This window comes from Archocentrus centrarchus, unplaced genomic scaffold (assembly GCF_007364275.1).
Source record: "Archocentrus centrarchus isolate MPI-CPG fArcCen1 unplaced genomic scaffold, fArcCen1 scaffold_104_ctg1, whole genome shotgun sequence".
Lineage (NCBI taxonomy): Eukaryota > Metazoa > Chordata > Actinopteri > Cichliformes > Cichlidae > Archocentrus > Archocentrus centrarchus.
In genome coordinates this window covers 251,157-276,054 of record NW_022060149.1, presented here as the reverse complement: position 1 = coordinate 276,054, position 24,898 = coordinate 251,157, and the positions used below count along the sequence as shown (strand labels likewise).

The window sequence follows — 24,898 nt, the reverse complement described above, 5'->3', positions numbered from 1 at the left end:
AAAAGAAAACCCAATTAAATAAAATATATATAATATATATATATATATATATATATATATATATATATATATATATATATATATATATCTTTATATATATATGTACTTTCACCCGACTCCCCCTATAGTGACACATAAGCACCACACCCTGACATTCATTTCCATATACCGCTTACACAATATTATCAATTTTTATAATCTACATTCATTAAAAATATGACGTCATCTATATGAAAATTGCTTATCTTATCTATGCTATAGATCTTTATCTATTACTGATAAGATCTTGACATGCATTTGACAGAAGGTGCTACCTTATACCTCCTGATGGATGGATGGATGGATGGATGGATGGATGGATGGGAGATGTAATACTTTACATATCATTACATAAAAAGCAAGATTTCATTAATTATTTCAAAAAGGAGTGGACAACACATATTGCCATGTGTTTTGTGAAGGCAGTAATGTGGGGAAATTAGAGGTCATCCAGGCCTTTATGTCTTTAGATGTGTGCCATCTGGCTTCATGGATAGATAAAGCTGGGTATCATCTGCATAACAATGAAAATGTATGCAATGCTTTCTAATAATACTGCCCTAGGGAAGCATGTATAATGTAAATAAAACTGGTCCTAGCAGAGAACCCTGTGGAACTCCATAATTAATCTTAATAAATTGGAGTCTATTAGATAAATATGATTCAAACCACTGCAGTGCAGTACCTTTAATACCTATCATGCTCTAATCTCTGAAGTAACATGTTAATATTTAATATAAAATGTCAACTGTATTAAAAGATGCACTGATGTCCAACAGGACAAGCACAGAGATGAGTCCACTGTCAGAGGCTGTAAGATGATTTGTAACCTTCACTAATGCTGTTTCTGTACTGTGATGAATTCTGAAACCTGACTGAAACCGTTCCTCAGCAGATGATCAGTTAGCTCTTTTAAGATTCAAGATTCATTCAAGATTCAAGAGTTTATTGTCATGTACAACCGCAAAACACTGTGGTTATGCTGAGCAATGAATTCTTACTTGCGACTGCTTTACAAACAATTGAAATAGCAACTAAGTTAAAATAAAATTTAAGAACTAGTATATTAGGAAAGTAAAAGTAGAAAATAAAAATAAATAAATAATAAAGCAAGTGCAATATATACAGATATATACAGATGAAAGAAAGGCAGGTATCACAGTTGGTAATCAGTCAGTGGTTCAGTAGCCTGATGGCCTGTTGATAGAAACTGTTTTTTAGTCTGGTTGTTCTGCTTTTACACTCCTGTAACGTCTGCCAGATGGCAGGAGTGTGAACAGTGTGTGCTGTGGGTGGGTACGGTCCTTGATGATGTTGTGTGCCCTCTTTATTACCCGGGTATTATAAGTGTCCTGTAGTGATGGGAAGGCAGCTCCACAGATGAATTGTGCTGTTTGATGACACGCTGGAGAGCCTTCCTGTCCTGACTGGTGCAGTTTCCATACCACAACCGTGATGGAGTTTGTCAGGATGCTCTCCACAGTGCATCTGTAAAAGTTGCTGAGGAGCTTGGGGGATAATCCGAATTTCCTCAGTTTCCTTAAGAAGAAGAGTCTCTGTTGAGCTTTCTTGACAGTCTGTGTTGTGTTGTAGGTCCAGGTGAGATCTTCACTGATGTGGGTGCCAAGGAATTGAAGGTCTTCACTCTCTCCACCTAGTCCCGTTGATGAATAATGGAGCATGCTGGTCTCTTCTCTTCCTTGGGTCAATAATCATCTCCTTAGTCTTCTCTGTATTTAAGGAGAGATTATTTTCCTGGCACCAGGACACCAGCTGGGCCACCTCTTCCCTGTAAGCTGCTTCCTCTCCCCAGTAATCAGCCCAATGACGGTGGTGTCGTCAGCAAACTTGACGATGGAGGTGTTGCTTTGGGAGGGGATGCAGTCGTAGGTGAAGAGGGGTGTACAGGAGAGGACTGAGCACACAGCCTTGTGGGGTCCCAGTGCTCACTGTCTTTGTTTCTGATGTCCTGGTACCAACTCTGACTGCCTGAGGTCTGTCTGTAAGGAAGTCCAAGACCCAGCGGCAGAGGGAGGGTGGTATTCCGAGGGTGAACAGCTTTTCAACCAGCCTGCTTGGGATGACAGTGTTGAAAGCTGAACTGTAGTCTATAAACAGCATTCGAACATAAGTGTCCTTATTTTCAAGGTGTGAGAGGGCTGTATGGATGGCTGCATTAACAGCATCATCAGTTGAACGGTTCTGATGGTATGCAAATTGCAGGGGATCTAATGTGTCCGGAATGGATCCTTTAATATGGGACATGACCATCCTCTCAAAGCACTTCATTACAAGTGAAGTGAGTGCAGTGAGACGATAGTCATTCAAAGAGGTTGTGTTGGTTTTCTTGGGGAGGGGCACTATAGTGGTGGACTTGAAGCATGTGGGCACAGATGATTGGGAGAGGGACAAATTAAAAATATCTGTAAAAACCTCGGCCAGCTCTGAAGAGCAGACCCTCAGAGCACGGCCAGGGATGACTACTCTTTCAAGAATCTTTGAGAGAAAAGGAAGGTTGGAGATTGGCCTATAATCAGCTAAGACAGGTGGGTCAACTGATGGCTTTTTAAGTAATGGTTTAATTACTGCCACCTTAAAGTCTGTGGTACATAGCCAACTAATAAAGACAGATTGATCATATTTAAGATAAAAGCATCAATTAATGAAAGAACTTCTTTGAGCAGTCTAGTAAGAATGAGGTTGGAGGAAGCAACTATTGAACTCAGAAAGATCAGAGAGAAAGAGTCTAAATAAACAGCAGTACTACTGAAAGTACCAGGATACATCTGTGAGATGGTTATGAATCATTTTTTTCTCTAATGTGTAGTAGTTAAATTTAAAGGAATACTCGGCTGTACAGAGCTCTGACTCTTTGTCAGCCTGGCTACAGAGCTGAAAAGAAACCTGGGGTTGTTCTTATTTTTTCAATCAGTGATGAATAGTAAGATGTCCTAGTTTTACGGAGGGCTTTTCTTTTATAGAGCAACAAACTCTTTCTCCAGACTAAAGGAGCATCTCCTAAATTAATAAGATGTCATTTCCTCTCCAGCTTACAGGTGATCTGCTTTAAGCTGTGCGTTTGTGAGTTATAGCAGGGAGTCAGGCCCTTCTGATTTGAAGCTTTCTTTTTCAGAGGATCCACAGTATCCACAGTCGTACACAGTGAGGATGTAAAACTACTGATGAGATGTAGATATATATAATAGACAGTCCAGAGAAGCTTTCAGCTTTTCATATGAGTTCATTATTAGAAAATAAAACTTAGGGTTTTATTGTGGTTCACATACTTTTAAATTAACTGACTTTAAATACCAGATCCAGTCTAAATGAAAACAAATTAATTCCAATAAAATAAGTTATAAATGTATTTGCTGTGGATAAAATGTCAAATTAATCAATCAAATGTTAAAATGACATTTATGCGATTTGACTGCTGTTAAATATTAAAACAGGTCAAGTTTGACCCAAACACCTGTTTATGATTACCATGTGATCATATGTAATATGAAAAAAAAATCAGGCAGTCTGACCCTGTGACAGACTCATTTTATTAATGTATATAAATGTATACTGAAACAGTTATATATTACCCACTGATTCAGATGATTCTTTTGAACATGATGTTGGATTTAGGTCAGGCAAGCATGGGGGCAGTCAATGGTATCAATTTTGGAAAGGAATGCAGTTTGGTATGAAAATTATTTCAATCTGTTTTTAATCCATTACACCAGTTTGTACACCAATTAACAGGTGTCATTTCAATCAGAAATAACTAAATTATTTCTGATTGAAATGACGCCTGTTAATTCACACTGTGATAACTGTACATGGATCCCTGTGTGAGTCAGTGAGAGCATTTCCATAGAGAGCCACTTTGCATCAGCAGCACCATGCTCCAGTGCTCTGGGAGACTTTATAGTCCTGAGAGTTGAACACTGGATGACTGACAGCTGTCCTTCATCACAACAGAAGCCACAGAAATCGTCCTCATCAAAAACATGACTTTGATCTGCGTCCTCATCTGGACTCTCCTCTGCTGCTGCTTCACAGGTAAAGTCCAGAGAATCAAACTCCTCTCCTCTATCAACATCTGTCCCTCTGAAATGAAGCTGACAAAACCATCAAGCTGCTTTATGTTTGTGTCTCTGTATCCTCAGAGTCCAGAGGACAATACACAGTGACTCAGCCTGGAGCAGTGAGCTCTGCTGTGGGAGGATCTGTGACCATCAAGTGTAGGACCAGTCAGAATGTTCATGGCTCCAACTATTTAGCCTGGTACCAACAGAAAGATGGAGGAGTTCCTAAACGTCTCATTTACGGTGCTAGCACTCGAGCATCAGGGATTCCAGCTCGTTTTACAGGCAGTGGATCAAACTCTGACTTCACTCTGACCATCAGTGGAGTCCAGGCTGAAGATGCAGCAGTTTATTACTGTCAGAGTTTTCACTATCCTAACAGTCAGTATGTGTTCACACAGTGAAAAACAGTCGTACAAAAACCTCCCTCAGTCAGACTGAACAGAAAGTGAACTGACTGCTGCAGCTGGAAGCTACTGCAGAGACTGATACAGTTCACTGAGGACACACACACACACACACACACACACTCACAGTGTAAACTGTCATTAAGCACACTAAACCTTCCAAAGTACCCCTTTAACCACTTGTCATCAGTGCTGTACACTCAAACAAAGGGATTCAGATGCAGTCATGGAGGAGCGTGGAGTTCAAATTCACAGTAAACTTTATTTACAGGTGACTCAAAAGAACTGACATAAAATCAGCAGCCAGTCTAACCACGAAATTTGAGCTTCTTAGTTTGCAAAGTGTGAACACGATTGATGAGAACCAAACCTATGCCAACTAAACAGAGTCACTCATAAATATAAATGTACATTTATAAAAGGGCTACCACTGAATGCATGAATAACTCTGAAGCTGACTAATACTCCAGACTGGTGGTGTGAGGAGGCATGGGGGAGAAGAGAGATCCTCGGGTCAGTTCTGACGAAAAATGGAGAAGGGGATTATTTGTGTTTGTCACTCTGAGGTGAGAGCGGTGTGGGGGAAGGCAGACTGGCTCAAACTAGTGATGACGGTGCGACTCTGAAGCTTCGATATGGAACAAACAGCCCAACCCCAGCCCCTCCACAAAAGCAGGGACACAGCAGCACTGACATCACACCACTAGTCAATATGTATCTGATTACTTCATCCATTGCAGCTTCACAACATCCATTCAATATAATCTTTGTATCTACAGACAAGCTGTGAGAATGTGTGACAATCAATCCACTTCATGACCTTTGACCTTACCTCGTGCTTCTTCACAGACATCTTAAGTACATCCAGTTTGTGAAGACAAGAATCAATCACAAGAATTTTAACGTTTCAGCCTGTAGATCCCAGAAAGTCTCATGTAAGAGTATGTAGATGTATTAGATGTAGTAAATTAACATGTGTTTACTGGTGGAAATCAAATGATGTCATGAATGATTTGATTATTCAGTGTTTGTTGAGGGTCAAACAGCATGACATGTTCAGAGGCCAGTGCTGATCAGAGGCTCTTCAGGCCTTTCAGAGCCAATCACACACCAGCAGCACAATGATGATGTCACTGACTCTATCAGCTCTCGGCTGTAGTCAACAACATATTATTAAACATTTGATTTCTCCATATTAAATTTTATATGTTACAATACTTACTTTTGCTCATGCTGTGTTTTTTCTTTGTTTTGTTTAAATATGTAAAATATTCTTTATTTTAAATTTCAGTCTCCTTTATGTTACATTTCTTGGCTGATGTAATATTTTTACATGTCTGTTGATTTCAAAGTTGTTTCAATGTTACCTTCATTCATGACTTTTGACCTGCATTACTGCTGCCTGCTGTGCATCTGTACAAAGTCTGATGTATTCATTTATGGATGGATCATACATAATATACATAAGCAGAGTTTTATAGGATTTCTGTTATTTCTGGTTAATCTGTTCATGTTAAATTATTTTTGATTCAAAACCCAAAAAATCTTCAGTGTTTAGTTTTTAAAATCCTCGTACTCAGAGCAAAATGCAAGACAGGAATATGAATTAAACTTAAATAGATATGAGAACACCGTCAACAGTTCTAAAATCATGAAAAACAAAACATGTCAATCTGTTTTTGTTCTAAAATGTAATTTTCCCTTTGAGGTCATTTTCTGATTAATGATAGTACTGCAAGAAATACAAAGATGGGTGTAAGAAAGATATTTATTATTTGAAAAACCTTACAAACATCAACTCTACGAAAAGCAACAAACACAGCAAGGATGAAGAGAGAGTGAGATTGTTAAAGAGCACAGAATGAAAGCAGGAGCTTTAAACCAGCATCAGACTGAGTCACATCAGGACTGGGAACACTGGTCTCTCCTCAGTGTCTCTGAGACCAGAGCCTGGGAGCCCTGGGTGGCCTCACAGGTCACAGAGCCACCTTCCCCCACGGGTCTGCAGTGAGTGTCAGGGTGCTGCTCCAGCTGTAGCGGCCGTCATTGTGCAGCACTGCTGGAGTCCTGCTCTCCTCCCCTCTGATGCTGCCACTGCTGCCGTCCATCTTCCAGGACAGCCTCCAGTCTGAGGGGAAGCCCTTGTTGGCCAGACACATGAGCGTGGCCTTCCCCTGCTGCAGCTCCTCACTGGAGGGACCCAGCACCTTCAGGGCGGGGCGCACATCACCTAGGAGACACCATCAGCTTAGAGCACAGGAATCACAACTTGATGTTCTCCTTGAAGAAGTTTCTGCCAGATGTTTTTCTGCTCCATCAGTCACTCACTCACACATTGTTTCACTTCCTTTAAGAAAGCTCTCATGCACATCAGCACAGAGAGAATCATCACAGTTTGACCAACATTTAAACAACCAGAGAGCTTCACAGGCAGCACAAATAACAAACGTTAAAAAACAAACACATTTATCTGCAATTAAAGGCCTGAGAGTAGAAATGAGTCTTGAGCAAAGACTTAAAGGTAGAAACTGTTCGGGCAGCTCTAATATGAAATGGTAAGGCACTCCAGAGACTCGGGGCAACGACTGGAAAAGCTCGGTCAGCTCTATGTTTAAGTCTAAATCTTGGAATATTGAGGATGATCTGATTAGCAGACCTCAGCGCTCTGACAGGAGTGAGAACATGAAAAAGGTGCCAGCACATTTCAGAGCTTAAAAACCATCAATAAAATCTTCAAATGAATCCTAATATTGACAGCAAGCCAGTGAAGAGAAGCTAAAACTGGAGTAATATGCTCACTGACTGAAGGAATGAGTGGAAACAAGAACAACTACTCATCAGCATCAAATGTTCTTCATAGAGGTTTCAAATGTTACTGAACAGTTCACATAATTCCAAACTAACTTTGAAACATCTGACACGATAAAAACATCAGAGTTTAAACTTCAAACTTCACAGTTTCAGTGAAACAAAGCAAACATGACGAGTCTGACAACAAATGATTATTATAGAAAGAAAGAAGAAGAAAGAAAGAAAGAAAGAAAGAAAGAAAGAAAGAAAGAAAGAAAGAAAGAAAGAAAGAAAGAAAGAAAGAAGAGAAAGAAAGAAAGAAAAGAAAGAAAGAAAGAAAGTTTTGAATCTACATTTCCAAAGCTGACTTTGTTTCTCAGAGCAAAAATGTTTCTAAAATAATGAATCACGAACATGAAAAGTTTCCTACATGCTGAATATTAAAGGAAACGAAAGGAATGAAAAGAAAAAGAAATCAAAGAGTTCTAAGACTGACTTACTTCCAACATCCAGTCTGGTTCCTCCACCAAACGTGAGCCACAGTGATACAAACTCACTGAGCCGCCGTACAAAAACCTCTGACTGCACAGAGACACGGCTCTCTGACTCTGAGACAAACAAACTCAACAAAATCATTCACTGTTTGTACAGTTTTGTCAGCTGATGTGAAAACTGAAAATATTACAGTGAAGAATATATAGATTTGGAATGTGTGACTTTGGACTTTTGTTGTTTTGGGCCTTTCTTCTGATATCAAACACTCACAATAACACAGTGGCACCAATTCATAGAATGTTCACTGGATTTAAAAGGTATCCATGTAAATTAAGACCTGCTTGATTCCCCAAAATCATTTTAGAATATTAATAATAATAAAATATCTACATTTTTATTTTCAGAGACCAGAGGATAATTGTAATATCTGTAAATATTGAAAAATAAGACATGTTTCCATTTGATCCTCTGATAAACTGGCTGATTCCCTCCATAGAAAGATGCATATGTATTGACAAAGGACACAAAAACATGTAAATACTTCTGTGCTGAGCCGCCACTGAGACTCCAAGACTCTGAACTCTGCTGGAGGGATGAAGGCCATCCTCCCAAAACATGCAGATGGAGAGCTCTGTCCAACACATCGCTCCAAAATCTCCCAGAGTTCAACTGTGTCGAGCTTCTATAATCTGAAGAAAACCCAATAAAAGGATCAAACAAAAGAAAAACAACACTTTGGGCTCTTTATTAAACTTTTTGAACACATTCACCACAATGATGTTCTGCTCTGATGGAGAAACACTGAAACCAGCAGCATTGACCTTCTTCCATCTGTTCTCTATGTTAAAGAAATGATCTTCTTCCGTTTGGATGTTGATCATCTTTCTCCAAGCTGGACTGGTCTGAATAACTCTTCTCCTCTTTCTCATGTTTCCAGGTTCATCAGGAGAAATCATCCTGACTCAGACTCCTGAAGCTCAGTCTGTTGTTCCAGGACAGACTTTCTCTATCAGGTGTAAATCCAGTCAGCACCAGAGTTAATTTCCTTGACGAAATATTTTCGTCATAGTTTTCATCAACGACCCTTTTTTTCATGACGATAACGAGACGATAATTAAATTAAAACTACCTAAAAGGATATAAAAATGATAACGAAATTAATTGACACTTTCGTCAACGAATGAAAACGAGACGAAAATGCCTGGTGTCACGTTGTTAGGGACCACCTTAACCCTTAGTGAGCTGTGAGAGACGACACAGACACGTACCATCCGGTTTGGACCCCTGTCGCTTTATTTAAATGTTTCCCCCTCCCTTTTTTCCATTACATGACCCACAACAAATGTTCCTACCCTCTAACTGAGCTGATACTACATCCCCCTTTCTGAGACAAGTAACTTCTTTTTTTTTTTCTAGAGAAGGGTGGGGTAGACTACCCATCCCTTCTGCCAAGTGTGGGGATTATTCTGCCCCATTGCCCATTCGGCTCTCTGTACCTTAACTTATGTACAAACAAAGTCCTGGAGGTGACTAGGGACCTTCCTGTTTCTGATGAGGTAACAACGCTCAGGCGTTTGGCTCTGCTGCTGTGGTTGAACTTGAGCCTCTGGTGAGGGGAGTGTTCTGGCTGTGTCTGTCGCCGTGACTCCGCCTGTTGGCATGTCAGGAAAGCTAGTCGCAATGTCAGGAGCCACCGGGGTTGGGGAGAGATGGAATCCGTTTCTCCGTAGGATGCCCCGAGGTGTCTCCACAATGTAGGATCTTGGTGTGTCTGCAGGGCACACCACTGTGCCTCGCTCCCCAATGTCCTTTACCCACACATTCTTACCAGGATGGAGATGTGTCATGACATGTGTTCTATGTCTGTGGTCATAGTTGCATTTCTGTTTTCTCCTGTATGTGTTTTCAGTCTCTCTTAGCTTGTCCCAGTCCAAACATCTTGGCTGGAGTTGGGATGGTGCTATAGAAACAGATGTTCTGATCCTTCTTCCCACGAGAAGCTCTGTGGGACTGTATCCATTCGCCAGTGGAGCAGCGCGGTAGGCCATGAGGGCGAGATAGGGGTCGGTTGACTTTTTTAGAAGACCCTTAATGGTTCTCACTGCTCTCTGAGCCTCCTCGTTGCTCTGTGGAAAATGAGGACTGGATGTCACGTGGTTGAAGCCCCATTCCTGTCCGAAAGGTTGGAAACTGTCACAAGAAAACTGTGGGCCATTATCCGAACGTACAACTTCTGGAATACCATGACGAGCAAAGATCGATTTAAAGTGCTGGATCATTGCTTCTGAAGTAGTGGATGATAATTTGGCAACTTCAAAGAATCTGGAAAAATAGTCGACAATAAGAAGGTAATGCTGGAAAAGATCAGCTCCGACAGTGGACCATGGTCTGGCTGGAAACACTGTTGGCATCATTGGTTCTTTGAAGTTTGTTTGCTCTCGTGCACAAGTGTCACAGTTCTCAATCAACTGTTGCAATTCCTTGCTAAGACCTGGCCACCACACCGACTGCTTAGCACGCTCACGGCATTTTGTCATGCCCAAATGTCCCTCGTGCAATTTGCACAACATCTCTGCCCGGAGGGATGCCAGGATGACAATTCTTCCTCCTTTTAGCAGCACTCCATTTTGTACTGTGAATTCGCCTGAAAATGGCATGCAGGGCCGAATTGCCTCTACAACAGAGAATTTATCAGGCCAGCCCTCTAAACAATGTGTCTTGAGCTGGCGAAGTGTAGGGTCATTGTCTTGGTGTGTTTGAATCTCCCTGAGCCTAGGCTCTGTGACTGGCAAATTTGCCATGACTATATTGACATAGAGGTTTGTTTCTTCCTCCTGCAATCCATCTGCTGTGCTAGTCACCGGAGATCTAGAAAGTACATCTGCCGTTGCAATGTTCTTACCGGACACATGTGAGATTGTGTACGAGAACCTCAATAGTCTCATTCTGAGACGCTGTATTCGCGGTAGGAGCATGTCTAATGTCTTTGAGCCCAGCAAAGAGACCAAGGGCTTGTGGTCTGTTTCCATATGGAAGTTTTTTCCAATGAGAAACTCTGCGAATTTCTCACAGGCCCATGTGGAGGCCAGTGCCTCCTTTTGGATTTGAGCATACCTCTGCTCAGTGCTTGTTAAGGACCTGGAAGCATACGCTACTGGTTTCCAGTCCTGGTCTGTTTGCTTTTGAAGGAGGACAGCACCCAAGCCAAATGATGAGGCATCAGCAGAGACCCATGTCTCAGCATTTGGGTCATAAAGTGCCAATCCTGGTGGTGTTGTAAGTTCCTTTTTAATGACCTCAAAAGCTTCCTGCTGTTGGGAGCCCTACATCCACATATTTGACTTTTTCAGCAAGTCTCTCAGCAGACGGGTTTTCTCAGTCAGGTGGGGTATGGATTTCCCCAGGTGATTTATCATTCCCGGCAGCCCTCTCACCTCGCTGATGTTGTGGGGTTCTCTCATGGGCTTGACTGCGTTCACCTTTTCTGGGTCTGCGCTCACTCCTGATGCTTCAATCACCTGCCCCAGAAACTTGATTCTGCTCTTGGAAAACTCACATTTTTCGTTGAGTGTGACCCCGGCCTCCTGAAGTCGTGACAGTGCTGCACGTAGCCTCTCGTCGTGCTGCTGTTGAGTAGCTCCCCAGATGAGTACATCATCCATCTGGCACAAAACACCCTCCAGACCCTCAAGGGTTTGTGTCATATGCTTCTGGAAGTGCTCTGGAGCAGAAGAAATTCCGAAGCATAGGCGATTGTAACAGTACCTTCCAAATGGAGTTATGAAGGTAGTGAGCAGTGAAGATTCTTTTGAGAGTGGAATCTGCCAGAATCCAGAATTCGCATCTAGCTTCGAGAATACTTTGGCTCCTGCCAACTGTCCCAGTGTGTGCTCTACAGAGGGAAGCGGGTGTCTTTCCCTCATGACTGATTTGATCAGTGCATATTCTCACCTTACCTGTTCGTTTGGGTACTACTACCATAGGCGCACACCACTCGGTTGGTTGTTCCACCTTGGAGATGACTCCCTGCTGCTCCATGCGGTTTAGTTCTTCTTTGACCTTAGGTATGAGAGGGAGAGAAATGCGTAGAGAAAGAAAAAGGTTTAGCGTCTGGTTTCAGGACAATGTTATACTCGCCCTGCATCTTTCCTAGGCCTTTGAATAGCTTTGGGAATTCTGCTTTTACTGCTTCATCTGAGTCTAGGCTGATGGCATCCAGCCTAGCTACCAACTGCAGCGCTACAGCAGCTAAACGACCTAACAATGGTGTGGCCAGCTCCTCCACCACATAGACTTCCTGTGAGATGCTCTTTTGTCCTTTCTTTAATATGGCAGTAAATTGTCCTTTTACTTTCAGTGGCCTTCCTCTTGGTCCCTTCAGGGCCTTTGAAACTCTCTTCAGTCTGTTGAGTTGGTCCGGGCTGTACATCCTCTCTGGCACTGCAGTTACGTCGGCACCTGTGTCTATTTTACACACGATGTTGCTGTGATCCATTTTTATCTCTGTCATCCATGGGCCCTCATCTGTAATACCTGTGAGTGAACCCAGAAATGCGGCCTCATCTCCCACCTCTTCTGTCAATATTGCTACGTTCCCCTCATTAAGCCTTTTAGCTCTACACACTCTGGCATAATGCCCTTTTTTCTTGCAGTGGTTGCACACTGCTTCCTTAGCTGGGCATTGCTGCAAGCTGTGGCCCTTCATATCTCCACATCTTCTGCATTGTGTGTTTTTGATGGTCTTTTTCCATGCTGCTTTACTAGCTGACATGGATGACTGTGGCTTAACTTAACTTAATGCATCTCCTTTAAAATTTTTCTTTAGCATTTCTTGTTGTTTCTTTATTTGCTCACTGTCTTGCTCTGGTGGCTGCCTTGGAGAGCGTTAATTCAGGGTCCATTTGCAATTGTTCAGATAGTTTAGTGTCTCTTAGGCCATCTACTAGTCTGTCTCTCACCATTTCATCGTGCAGAGCGCCATATCCACAATGTTCGGCAAGGCAATGCAGTGCAGTAATAAAACAATCGACTGACTCACACAGCTCTTGCTGCCTCTGATTGAATTTTGCTCTTTCAAAGATGACGTTTCTCCGTGTTATGAAATGAGCATCTAATTTGTCTTTAATTGTGCTGAATTCGCTTGCTTCAGTAGGACTCAGATGCAGAGAGGTCAGAATATCCTCTGTCTCCTCCCCCATCGCGTAGATCAGCGCATTCGCCTGGTTTTCGTCGGCTAGCGTTTCCAGACCGGACGCAATTCGAAACCTCTCGAGTGCTTGATCCACTTGGGCCAGTCTTCAGCCTTGAAAGTGAATTTTTCTGGCGGCAGGACTTGAAACAGGCTCATGTTTCTCTACTGCTGCTTAAGTTAGGAAAACATCCAATCAAACGCACAGTTGCACAAATTTGCTCTAAACCCGGGAAGGACAAACTAGCCTGTGATTTGTCGTTCCTTCCGATAGAACTAAGTTATGTAAACAATGTCAGCAGGGAGAAAGAGACGAGCCGATGTATGGACACATTTGTCCTTTGATACCGTGACAAACAAAATGATGTGCAAACCATGTGGGGCGACTATCTCGGGTAAAAACACGACAAATCTTACAACATCTGCAAACCAGTCACCCAGATCTCCATGCAGAGGTAAGCATTTTAATGTCATGCAGGGTAAAGTGTTTTTCCCAGTTTAGCGTTTGTGTTTAGAGAAAATCTCCACACCGCGGTGGATTAGCCTTTCCTAATCTTAGTCCTGAACACTGCCCTGTACCTGTCAGAGCGTCCTGCTGTAAAACGCTCGTATTATCTCAGTAAGGTGGTGTTAATGATCAGTTGTGTGGGAAGCAGGTGAAACGCTAATGTTATTAATAATATTCCATAACTTTTAATAAATGTGTAATTTTGTGTAAGTGTGTATAATGACTAATTCAAGGGAAGTGAAGAAAAAGCATTTACATTTTACTCCCTTTATATCGGCTGTAGATTTAGTCGACTATATTTTTACGATAATTTCATCGATTAAAACTAGACTAAAACTAAAACTATTCAGATGACTAATTTATGACTAAAACTAAATTACATTTTCATCAAAAGACTATGACTAAAACTAAATTATTAGTAGTATTAAGGTTAATATTGTTTGTTGATTTTATATATATTCTTTTCTTAATAGTGTGAATTATTATATCTTTATTTATATTTATAATAACTGCGGCTGCTGTTACACCCAAATTTCCCCTCTGTGGGACAATAAAGGCTGTTTCTTCTTCTTCTTCTTCTTAAATCTAAATTTGCTGTCAAAAATAACACTGGCCAGCACACTGATAGGTGATGACATAAACTGTTACCTGATGCTTCTGAGTTCTTCTTGAGTTGTAATTGTTGAGATTTTTTAAAAATGTCTTATTTCCAAGGTCAGTTCAATGTTAACTTCCTTCCTGAGTTTTGTCCTGCATTACTATGAAATACTGTCTCTACAAAATGAAATTGTATTCATTTATTTAGTCATTTAATGCAGAATACCTTAGTTGAAATCCAAATATAGAGCATTTTTTAATTTTCACAAAGTCATCAGCAGTAACTTTTATCTGCAGTTTGCATTTTTGCATCAACACATGATAAAAGTTACACATTCATGCATAATAACCATGAACATTAAAATGACCTGTGATTATAAACTACAATATTTCTTTTTAAGTATTTATTTAACTAATGTAATCTTCTTAATGTAAAGTAAAATACAATAAATGTCAATAATTATATGAAAGATATTAATCTGTCATGGTTAACGACTCTCTTGGGCTGACTCGTCCTTTCTCTCTCTCTCTCTCCTGTTGGTGTGAGTGTGTTTATGTGTGAGTGTGTTTATGTGTGAGTGCGTTTTTGTGTTCCAGGGGTGGAGTGTGTCTGAGGTCTCTGTCCTGCTGATCACACACCTGAAAAGAAAAGAACAAACTGCTGCCTAACCTGTTTTTCTCAGTTGTTTACACACAAATACTGGTACTTGAGACACACAACATGTAACTCATGCACCAACCCCCTGAACCAATTCTGCTAAACTACAAGCACAATTCCTGCTTTACACTCAAACTGCAGTTCTAAAACACACTTTTTTCAAAACACTACACACAATTTTCTGCATTTGGCACAATTTTCATGAAGAAAATCTCTTGTTTTCACAAGGAACACAATGTCATTCAAAATTCTAAGTTAGTTGCCGTACTAACTCAACACTGACTCATCACATGGGGAAACGCCTGTCACACTGTCTTACAATTAGCAATCAGAGCTTTAGTATAAAAGGACAACAGGTGAGCTCTTCAGTTTTGGAGCAATGGATGCTAACATTGGAAACAGAGGCAGAGCCAGAGGAGTGAGAGTAAGAGGACGAGGACGAGGAAGGCCAAGGACCGTAATCTCTGATGAGATCCGAGCCACTTTGGTTAACCATGTGGTCAACCATGGCCTAACAATGAGGGAAGCTGGGCAAAGAGTACAGCCAAATTTGAGCAGGTACGCTGCAGCATCCATCATCTGGACTTTCCAAAATGAGAATAGGTAAGAAATCTACCCTCACTTGAAATCTGCAGTACTGCGTATCAGTGCAGTACTCAGTGAGTACAGTACAGTATTGCCTGTGGACTGTTCTGTAAGACTGTAAAAATAAAGTATGTTCCAAGTATTCGGGAAATGTATTCATACTGTGTATTCCTAAACAGTATTTACAGTAGTCTACTATTTGTATTGCAGAACTGAAAGATTACAACACAAGGTGGACGGGAACATCTTCTGTGTCCTGAACAGGAAACTGAAAGCATGACCATGGTCCTAGAAAATAACACCATAACATTACAGCAAATACAATTCAATTCAATTTTATTTATATAGCGCCAAATCCAAACAAACAGTCGCCTCAAGCCGCTTTGTATTGTGGGTAAAGACCCTACAATAATACAGACTCAGGCTCAGGGAGGGGCAGTCATCTGTCATGACTTGGAATATTGAGGATGATCTGATTAGCAGACCTCAGTGCTCTGACAGGAGTGAGAACATGAAAAAGGTGCCAGCACATTTCAGAGCTTAAAAACCATCAATAAAATCTTCAAATGAATCCTAATATTGACAGCAAGCCAGTGAAGAGAAGCTAAAACTGGAGTAATATGCTCACTGACTGAAGGAATGAGTGGAAACAAGAACAACTACTCATCAGCATCAAATGTTCTTCATAGAGGTTTCAAATGTTACTGAACAGTTCACATAATTCCAAACTAACTTTGAAACATCTGACACGATAAAAACATCAGAGTTTAAACTTCAAACTTCACAGTTTCAGTGAAACAAAGCAAACATGACGAGTCTGACAACAAATGATTATTATAGAAAGAAAGAAAGAAAGAAAGAAAGAAAGAAAGAAAGAAAGAAAGAAAGAAAGAAAGAAAGAAAGAAAGAAAGAAAGAAAGTTTTGAATCTACATTTCCAAAGCTGACTTTGTTTCTCAGAGCAAAAATGTTTCTAAAATAATGAATCACGAACATGAAAAGTTTCCTACATGCTGAATATTAAAGGAAATGAAAGGAATAATAATAAGAAGAAATCAAAGAGTTCTAAGACTGACTTACTTCCAACATCCAGTCTGGTTCCTCCACCAAACGTGAGCCACAGTGATACAAACTCACTGAGCCGCCGTACAAAAACCTCTGACTGCACAGAGACACGGCTCTCTGACTCTGAGACAAACAAACTCAACAAAATCATTCACTGTTTGTACAGTTTTGTCAGCTGATGTGAAAACTGAAAATATTACAGTGAAGAATATATAGATTTGGAATGTGTGACTTTGGACTTTTGTTGTTTTGGGCCTTTCTTCTGATATCAAACACTCACAATAACACAGTGGCACCAATTCATAGAATGTTCACTGGATTTAAAAGGTATCCATGTAAATTAAGACCTGCTTGATTCCCCAAAATCATTTTTAATAATAATAAAATATCTACATTTTTATTTTCAGAGACCAGAGGATAATTGTAATATCTGTAAATATTGAAAAATAAGACATGTTTCCATTTGATCCTCTGATAAACTGGCTGATTCCCTCCATAGAAAGATGCATATGTATTGACAAAGGACACAAAAACATGTAAATACTTCTGTGCTGAGCCGCCACTGAGACTCCAAGACTCTGAACTCTGCTGGAGGGATGAAGGCCATCCTCCCAAAACATGCAGATGGAGAGCTCTGTCCAACACATCGCTCCAAAATCTCCCAGAGTTCAACTGTGTCGAGCTTCTATAATCTGAAGAAAACCCAATAAAAGGATCAAACAAAAGAAAAACAACACTTTGGGCTCTTTATTAAACTTTTTGAACACATTCACCACAATGTCAAAAAGATGCCTCTATACAAAATATAAAGCATATTTACAGTGAATAATATTATTAATTATCAGTTGATCAAAGATAAAGCAAAAATATTTATTTAAAAAAGCAGATTAAAATATCCTTTCAAAAAGAACTCAGATTGATAAAATGCATTTTATATATGTTTGAATTCTGATAAAAATGAATGATTCATTGATAAACAGCATCATCATATTGATCCCTGTGTGAGTCAGTCAGAGCATTTCCATAGAGAGCCACTTTGCATCAGCAGCACCATGCTCCAGTGCTCTGGGAGACTTTATAGTCCTGAGAGTTGAACACTGGATGACTGACAGCTGTCCTTCATCACAACAGAAGCCACAGAAATCGTCCTCATCAAAAACATGACTTTGATCTGCGTCCTCATCTGGACTCTCCTCTGCTGCTGCTTCACAGGTAAAGTCCAGAGAATCAAACTCCTCTCCTCTATCAACATCTGTCCCTCTGAAATGAAGCTGACAAAACCATCAAGCTGCTTTATGTTTGTGTCTCTGTATCCTCAGAGTCCAGAGGACAATACACAGTGACTCAGCCTGGATCAGTGAGCTCTGCTGTGGGAGGATCTGTGACCATCAAGTGTAGGACCAGTCATAGGGTAGATGATGGAGTGGACCTTTCTTGGTACCAACAGAAAGATGGAGGAGTTCCCAAACTTCTCATTTATCATGTTAGCAGTCGGGCATCAGGGATTCCAGCTCGTTTTACAGGCAGTGGATCAAACTCTGACTTCACTCTGACCATCAGTGGAGTCCAGGCTGAAGATGCAGCAGTTTATTACTGTAAGAGTTGGCACTATCCTAACAGTCAGTGGGTGTTCACACAGTGAAAAACAGTCGTACAAAAACCTCCCTCAGTCAGACTGAACAGAAAGTGAACTGACTGCTGCAGCTGGAAGCTACTGCAGAGACTGATACAGTTCACTGAGGACACACACACACACACACACACACACACAGGTCATTTTTAGTCAGTATGTATCTGAATACTTTGTCCATTGCAGTTTCACAACATCCATTCAGTATCATTATAAGCTCAGACAAAGTGTGCGAACGTGTAACAGGTAGTCAACTTCATGACCTTTGACCTCAACCTGGAGTTCTTCACATACATTGTAAGAGCATCAATTCCCATGTTATGTAAAGACAACAATCATAAGATAAGATATAATCATAAGATAAGATATAAAAATAAATAAAAATTAATAAAAGATAAAAATTAAAATTCTAGACACTGATATTTACATGACAGCATCATCATATTGATGATGTAGGTATGTATGTATATATTTTTATACATTCTATTTTTTGTATATTTTACACATTGTTTATTTTCTGTATATCTCTTGATCATATTGATTATACTAGATTATAATATTTTTATAATATTTTTATTTTCATTTAGAGTTTGATTTTCTGTTACATGGCACTGAACAGGAGTGGCCCTCCAATCTCATTGTACATCCTGTATAATGACAATAAAGGCATTCTATTCTATTCTATTCTATTCTATTCTATTCTATTCTATTCTATCTTATTGCAGTTTTGTTAATGAGTTTATGGTTCAGTGCAACTCAAACAGAACAGAATAGAATAATTTACATTTTACATAACATCCAGTTTGGAGCTCAGAGCTGAGCAGATGGAAAGCTTGTGGACTAAAACTCTTCTTCAGCCTTTCAGTCTCAGTCCTCAGGCAGCAGTAATGCCGACCTGATGGGAGCAGGGAGTGTCTGGACTGTTTAAGGATCTTCTTAGCTCTGAACCTGCAATGCTTGATGTAAATGTCCTGCAGGTTGTGGAGGGAAGTTCAGTATGTGTATTAAATGTAGCAGAATAACATGAATAAACTGACATTCTTTTACTGGTGAGAATCAATATTTTTCTCCACTAGATGTCATGAATGATTAAATTCTGTGCTCACTGTTCACTGCATGTTATACTGAGGACAGCTGCAGCTGACTGACTCTGTGTGTTTGCATATGTGTCCTGCCTCTCTGCTCCCAGCTGTTAAGAGGCCAGTGTTGATCAGAGGCTGTCCAGGCCTTTCACAGCCACTCACACAGCAGCAGCAGCACAATGATGATGTCACTGACTCTCCTGCTGGCCACCCTGGGGCTCCTTGTTCAGGGTGAGAATCTCTGAGAGAAAACTTTGCTTCAGGATGCAGCCAGGTTCACCACAATGATGTTCTGCTCTGATGGAGAAACACTGAAACCAGCAGCATTGACCTTCTTCCATCTGTTCTCCATGTTAAAGAAATGATCCTCTTCTCTTTGGATGTTGATCATCTTTCTCCAAGCTGGATTGGTCTCATTAACTCTTCTCCTCTTTCTCGTGTTTCCAGGTTCATCAGGAGAAATCATCCTGACTCAGACTCCTGAAGCTCAGTCTGTTGTTCCAGGACAGACTGTCTCTATCAGGTGTAAATCCAGCACACTGATAGGTGATGACATAAACTGGTACCTTCAGAAATCTGGAGAAGCTCCTAAACTTCTGATCTATGATACTACATACCGTCAGTCTGGAGTTCCAGATCGTTTCAGGGCAACAGCAGTTCAGACCGACTTCACTCTGATCATCAGTGGAGTTCAGGCTGAAGATGCAGGAGTTTATTACTGTCAGCAGCACAACAGCTACCCGTTCACACAGTGAAAACCCGTCGTACAAAAACCTCAGACAGCTGGAGAGGAACTGATCTGACAGCTGCAGTCGCACAAAAAGCATCAAGTTATAATCTGTTTATTTCTAAATGCATACAAATATTTTTTCTACATTTAATGATACTCATTCTATTGTTTTATTAATTGTTTTACATATTTTTAAAAACGTTAAACTTTTAACTTGATTTAAAAGCAAAAACTATCCGTCTGAAATGAGAGTAATATAAAGGTCAAAATCATTTTACATAATTTTTTTTCCTCTTACATCAAATTAGACCAATAATATTTTTATTTCAGTTTTATCTTTTTCATGCAGTTTATCAGTTTAACCCACTGACAACATTTTGTCCTGTTTTGCTTCTGGCTTCTTCTTGAGTTTTGATTATTGAGATTTTTAAATATTTGTTTTTATTTTCAAGGTCATTTCAATGTTAACTTCCTTCATGAGATTTGCCCTGCATTACTATGAAATACTGTCTCTACAAAATTAAATTATATTCATTTATTTAGTAATTTAATACAGAATAATTTAGTTTAAATCCAAATATAGAGCAACTTTAATTTTCACAGTCATCAGCAGTAACTTTTATCTGCAGTTTGCACTTTTGCATCAAAGTTACACATTCATACACAATAACGATGAACATTAAAATGACCTGTGATTACAGAATAAAATATTCCTTTTTCAGTATTTATTTGACTAATGTGATCTTCTTAATGTAAAGTAAAATACAAATGTCAATAAATATATGAAAGATATTAATTTGTCATGGTCAACGACTCTCTTGGGCTGACTCGTCCCTTCTCTCTCTCTCCTGTTGGTGTGTGTGTGTTTTTGTGTGAGTGTGTGTTTGTGTGTGTGTGTGTTTTTGTGTTCCAGGGGTGGAGTGTGTCTGAGGTCTCCACACTGCTGATCACACACCTGAAAAGAAAAGCACAAACTGCTGTCTAACCTGTTAAAGAAACTTCCTGTTCTTAACCTGATTACTGTGCTCTGCATGATTAGAAAGTCTGTCCATAAAAATTATGAAGAAGAAGAAGAAACAGCCTTTATTGTCCCACAGAGGGGAAATTTGTGTGTAACAGCAGCCGCAGTTCTTATAAATATACATATAATAATTTACACTATTGAGAAAAGAATATATATATATATATATATATATATATATATATATATATATATATATATATATATATATATATATATATATATATATATATATATATATATATAAACAAAAAACAAGATTAACCTTAATAATGATAATAATAATACTACTAATAATAACACTATATACAATGTACATGATGTGCCTGTGTGTTGAACCTTAACAGGCCAGACTATTTACAATATATTATATATTATCCTATGAACAGAATTGGTGACAAAGAGCAGCTCTGGTGGAGTTCAACACCCACAGGAAACAAGTCCAACTTATGCGGACCAAGTGCTCACTGTAGTTGTACAGGGTTGAACACACCTGAGTCAAATATAGAAGTCATTAGCAGGACTCTGGAGAACTTGACTGCATACTGAGGAAGTAATTCAGCCATTTGATTCAGGTGTGTTGCATCAGGGACAAATCTAAGACCTGCAGGACACCAGGCCACAAGGCCTGGAGTTGAATACCCCTGAATTAGAGCAACTAGAAGTGGAAGAAGTGGTCTCAAACCATTTCATCCCCTCACTGTAGGGGTCAAAGCAATCAAGTTTGTCCTTAATTTGTCACCTCTCCTCATCCTGAAGGGTTTGTGAGTTACATGAAGGATATGTTGTGAAAAATTCTCTCTAATAATAAACAGCATCATCATATTGATCCCTGTGTGAGTCAGTGAGAGCATTTCCATAGAGAGCCACTTTGCATCAGCAGCACCATGCTCCAGTGCTCTGGGAGACTTTATAGTCCTGAGAGTTGAACACTGGATGACTGACAGCTGTCCTTCATCACAACAGAAGCCACAGAAATCGTCCTCATCAAAAACATGACTTTGATCTGCGTCCTCATCTGGACTCTCCTCTGCTGCTGCTTCACAGGTAAAGTCCAGAGAATCAAACTCCTCTCCTCTATCAACATCTGTCCCTCTGAAATGAAGCTGACAAAACCATCAAGCTGCTTTATGTTTGTGTCTCTGTATCCTCAGAGTCCAGAGGACAATACACAGTGACTCAGCCTGGAGCAGTGAGCTCTGCTGTGGGAGGATCTGTGAACATCAAGTGTAGGACCAGTCAGAATGTTTATAGCATCTATTTATCCTGGTACCAACAGAAAGATGGAGGAGTTCCCAAACTTCTCATTTATCATGTTAGCAGTCGGGCATCAGGGATTCCAGCTCGATTTACAGGCAGTGGATCAAACTCTGACTTCACTCTGACCATCAGTGGAGTCCAGGCTGAAGATGCAGCAGTTTATTACTGTCAGAGTTTGCACTATCCTAACAGTCAGTGGGTGTTCACACAGTGAAAAACAGTCGTACAAAAACCTCCCTCAGTCAGACTGAACAGAAACTGAACTGACTGCTGCAGCTGGAAGTTACTGCAGAGACTGATACAGTTCACTGAGGACACACACACACACACACACACACACACACACACACACACACACACACACACACACACAGTGGTTGTTTCAAGTAGCAAGTTGTATCTCACAAATAGAATTTTGTAGAATAAAATGATTTAATACAAAGCAAATAACAAAGACATTAATGTCTGTCTTCATCTCCTATGTCACACAACTGTACATAGACTCATGTATTGCTGTGGCAGGCAGGTCTTGGATCCCAACACCAGACTCAAGAAAGGGATTCAACTTAAACTCCAGCTTTATTGCTGGAAACACAGGACTTACAGATAATCAACAAAACAGACTAGCAATCTCACTTAATCAGAACTACACAAAAACAGGACAACACACAGCAGGAGAGAAGCTAAGACCTCGAATTTCCTGCTTCTAAATTCAGACAAAACTGAAATTCTTGTAATCGGCTTCACAAATCTTAGAAACATGGTGTCTAACCAGATACTTAATCTGGATGGCATTACTTTGGCCTCCAGTAACACTGTGAGAAATCTTGGAGTCATTTTTGACCAGGATATGTCCTTCAATGCACATATTAAACAAATATGTAGGACTGCTTTTTTGCATTTGCACAATATTTCTAAAATTAGAAACATCCTTTCTCAGAGTGATGCTGAAAAGCTAATTCATGCATTTATTACTTCTAGGCTGGACTATTGTAATCCATTATTATCAGGCTGTCCTAAAAGCTCCCTGAAAAGCCTTCAGCTGATCCAAAATGCTGCAGCTAGAGGACTGACAGGGACTAGAAAGAGAGAGCAGATTTCTCCCATATTGGCTTCTCTTCATTGGCTCCCTGTTAAATCTAGAATAGAATTTAAAATCCTTCTCCTCAAATGAGGTCTTGAATAATCAGGCCCCATCTTACCTTAAAGACCTTATAGTCCCATATCACCCCAACAGAGCACTTCGCTCTCAGAGTGCTGGCTTACTTGTGATTTCTAGGATACTTAAGAGTAGAATGGGAGGCAGAGCCTTCAGCTTTCAGGCCCCTCTTCTGTGGAACCAGCTCCCAGCTTGGATTCGGGAGACAGACACCCTCTCTGTTTTTAAGATTAGACTTAAAACTTTCCTTTTTGTTCAAGCTTATAGTTAGGGCTGGATCAGATGACCCTGAACCATCCCTTAGTTATGCTGCTATAGCTGGATCAGATGACCCTGAACCATCCCTTAGTTATGCTGCTATAGGCCTAGGCTGCTGGGGGGGTTCACATAATGCACTGTTTCTTTTCATTCACCTTATTTACTTTGTTTATACTCCACTCTGCATTTAATAATTAATTGTTATTAATCTCTGGCTCTCTTCCACAGCATGTCTTTTCTCTCCCCTCAGCCCAACCGGTCGCGGCAGATGACTGCCCCTCCCTGATCCTGGTTCTGCTGGAGGTTTCTTCCTGTTAAAAGGGAGTTTTTCCTTCCCACTGTCACCAAGTGCTGCTCATAGGGGGTCATTTTGACTGTTGGGTTTTCTCTGTATTATTGGAGGGTCTTTACCCACAATACAAAGCGCCTTGAGGCGACTTTTTGTTGTGATTTGGTGCTATATAAATAAAATTGAATTGAACTGAATTGAATTGATCTGACACTGGCGGCAGCAGCGTTTTCATATTCAAAACATTAAAAATTCTTTGGCTCACAACATCACATTGTTTAACTGAAGACAGACCAATCTTAAAATTAGTTTCATTCCTTTCACTTTAATTGCACAAAAGGACAAGAGTGTGATGGTAAAGTGCAAATTATGTCCAGGACAGGCTGCATATTGATATTCATGATGATCAATGATGTTGATGTTCATACTTTGATGATATAATAAAGTTTTAGGTTCAATCAGCTTTATTACAGCCTTTCAATCATTTTTTAAAAATTTATTTGCATTGAATAAAAATATGAAACATTTATTAAACTTTTTTAATATTAGAGATGATCATTTATATTTTATGACAATATTAACAAAGAAGTCAGCTTATATTTGAAAATGTGTTTTGTTTTATATCCATTTATTTGATTTCAAGTAATCTGTTACAAACAATAAGAACTGATTCATTATGATTTTATTACATATGAAACTGAAACCTTAGCTTATACTTTTCTAAAATTTTAAAACCATATTTTTTCAGAGTTTTATTTAAATTAAACTGTGTTTTTAGATTTCTGGGACCAGCTTCCATCATGTAGCTAACATGAAGCTTTCAATCATCACATGAAGTTCTTAAACAGATGGACTCTACTTGTTATTGTTAACTGTAGATGTTTAAACAGCAACATTATTGTTATGTTTGTTTCATCGCTCACTTCTTTGCTCTCCTGCTGTGTCATTTCTTTGTGTTTAAAATAATAAATAGGTGTGAGTTTCTCATGTGTCCAACTTTTAAGCTGTTGAGTGTAGAGCTATTTCAGATTCACACTAAACAAACAATTTACTTGGAAACAG

The 24,898-nt window shown here is 39.8% G+C and overlaps 4 gene segments (V, D, J or C); 3 read left to right on the top strand and 1 right to left on the bottom strand.

Moving 5' to 3' along the window:
* The first annotated feature begins 4,036 nt into the window (after window positions 1-4,036).
* Window positions 4,037-4,519, top strand: LOC115775312 (Ig kappa chain V region 120-like). The segment is given in 2 exon segments: window positions 4,037-4,089; window positions 4,197-4,519. Coding segments are annotated over 2 exon segments (375 nt in total).
* Window positions 4,520-6,331: 1,812 nt separating this feature from the next.
* On the bottom strand, window positions 6,332-7,963 carry LOC115775297 (Ig kappa-b4 chain C region-like). The segment is given in 2 exon segments: window positions 6,332-6,752; window positions 7,813-7,963. Coding segments are annotated over 2 exon segments (390 nt in total).
* Window positions 7,964-17,567: 9,604 nt separating this feature from the next.
* LOC115775311 (Ig kappa chain V region 3547-like) lies at window positions 17,568-18,049 on the top strand. The segment is given in 2 exon segments: window positions 17,568-17,619; window positions 17,727-18,049. Coding segments are annotated over 2 exon segments (375 nt in total).
* A 1,215-nt stretch (window positions 18,050-19,264) lies between these two features.
* Window positions 19,265-20,514, top strand: LOC115775298 (Ig kappa chain V region GOM-like). The segment is given in 2 exon segments: window positions 19,265-19,350; window positions 19,567-20,514. Coding segments are annotated over 2 exon segments (360 nt in total).
* The last annotated feature ends 4,384 nt before the right edge of the window (window positions 20,515-24,898 follow it).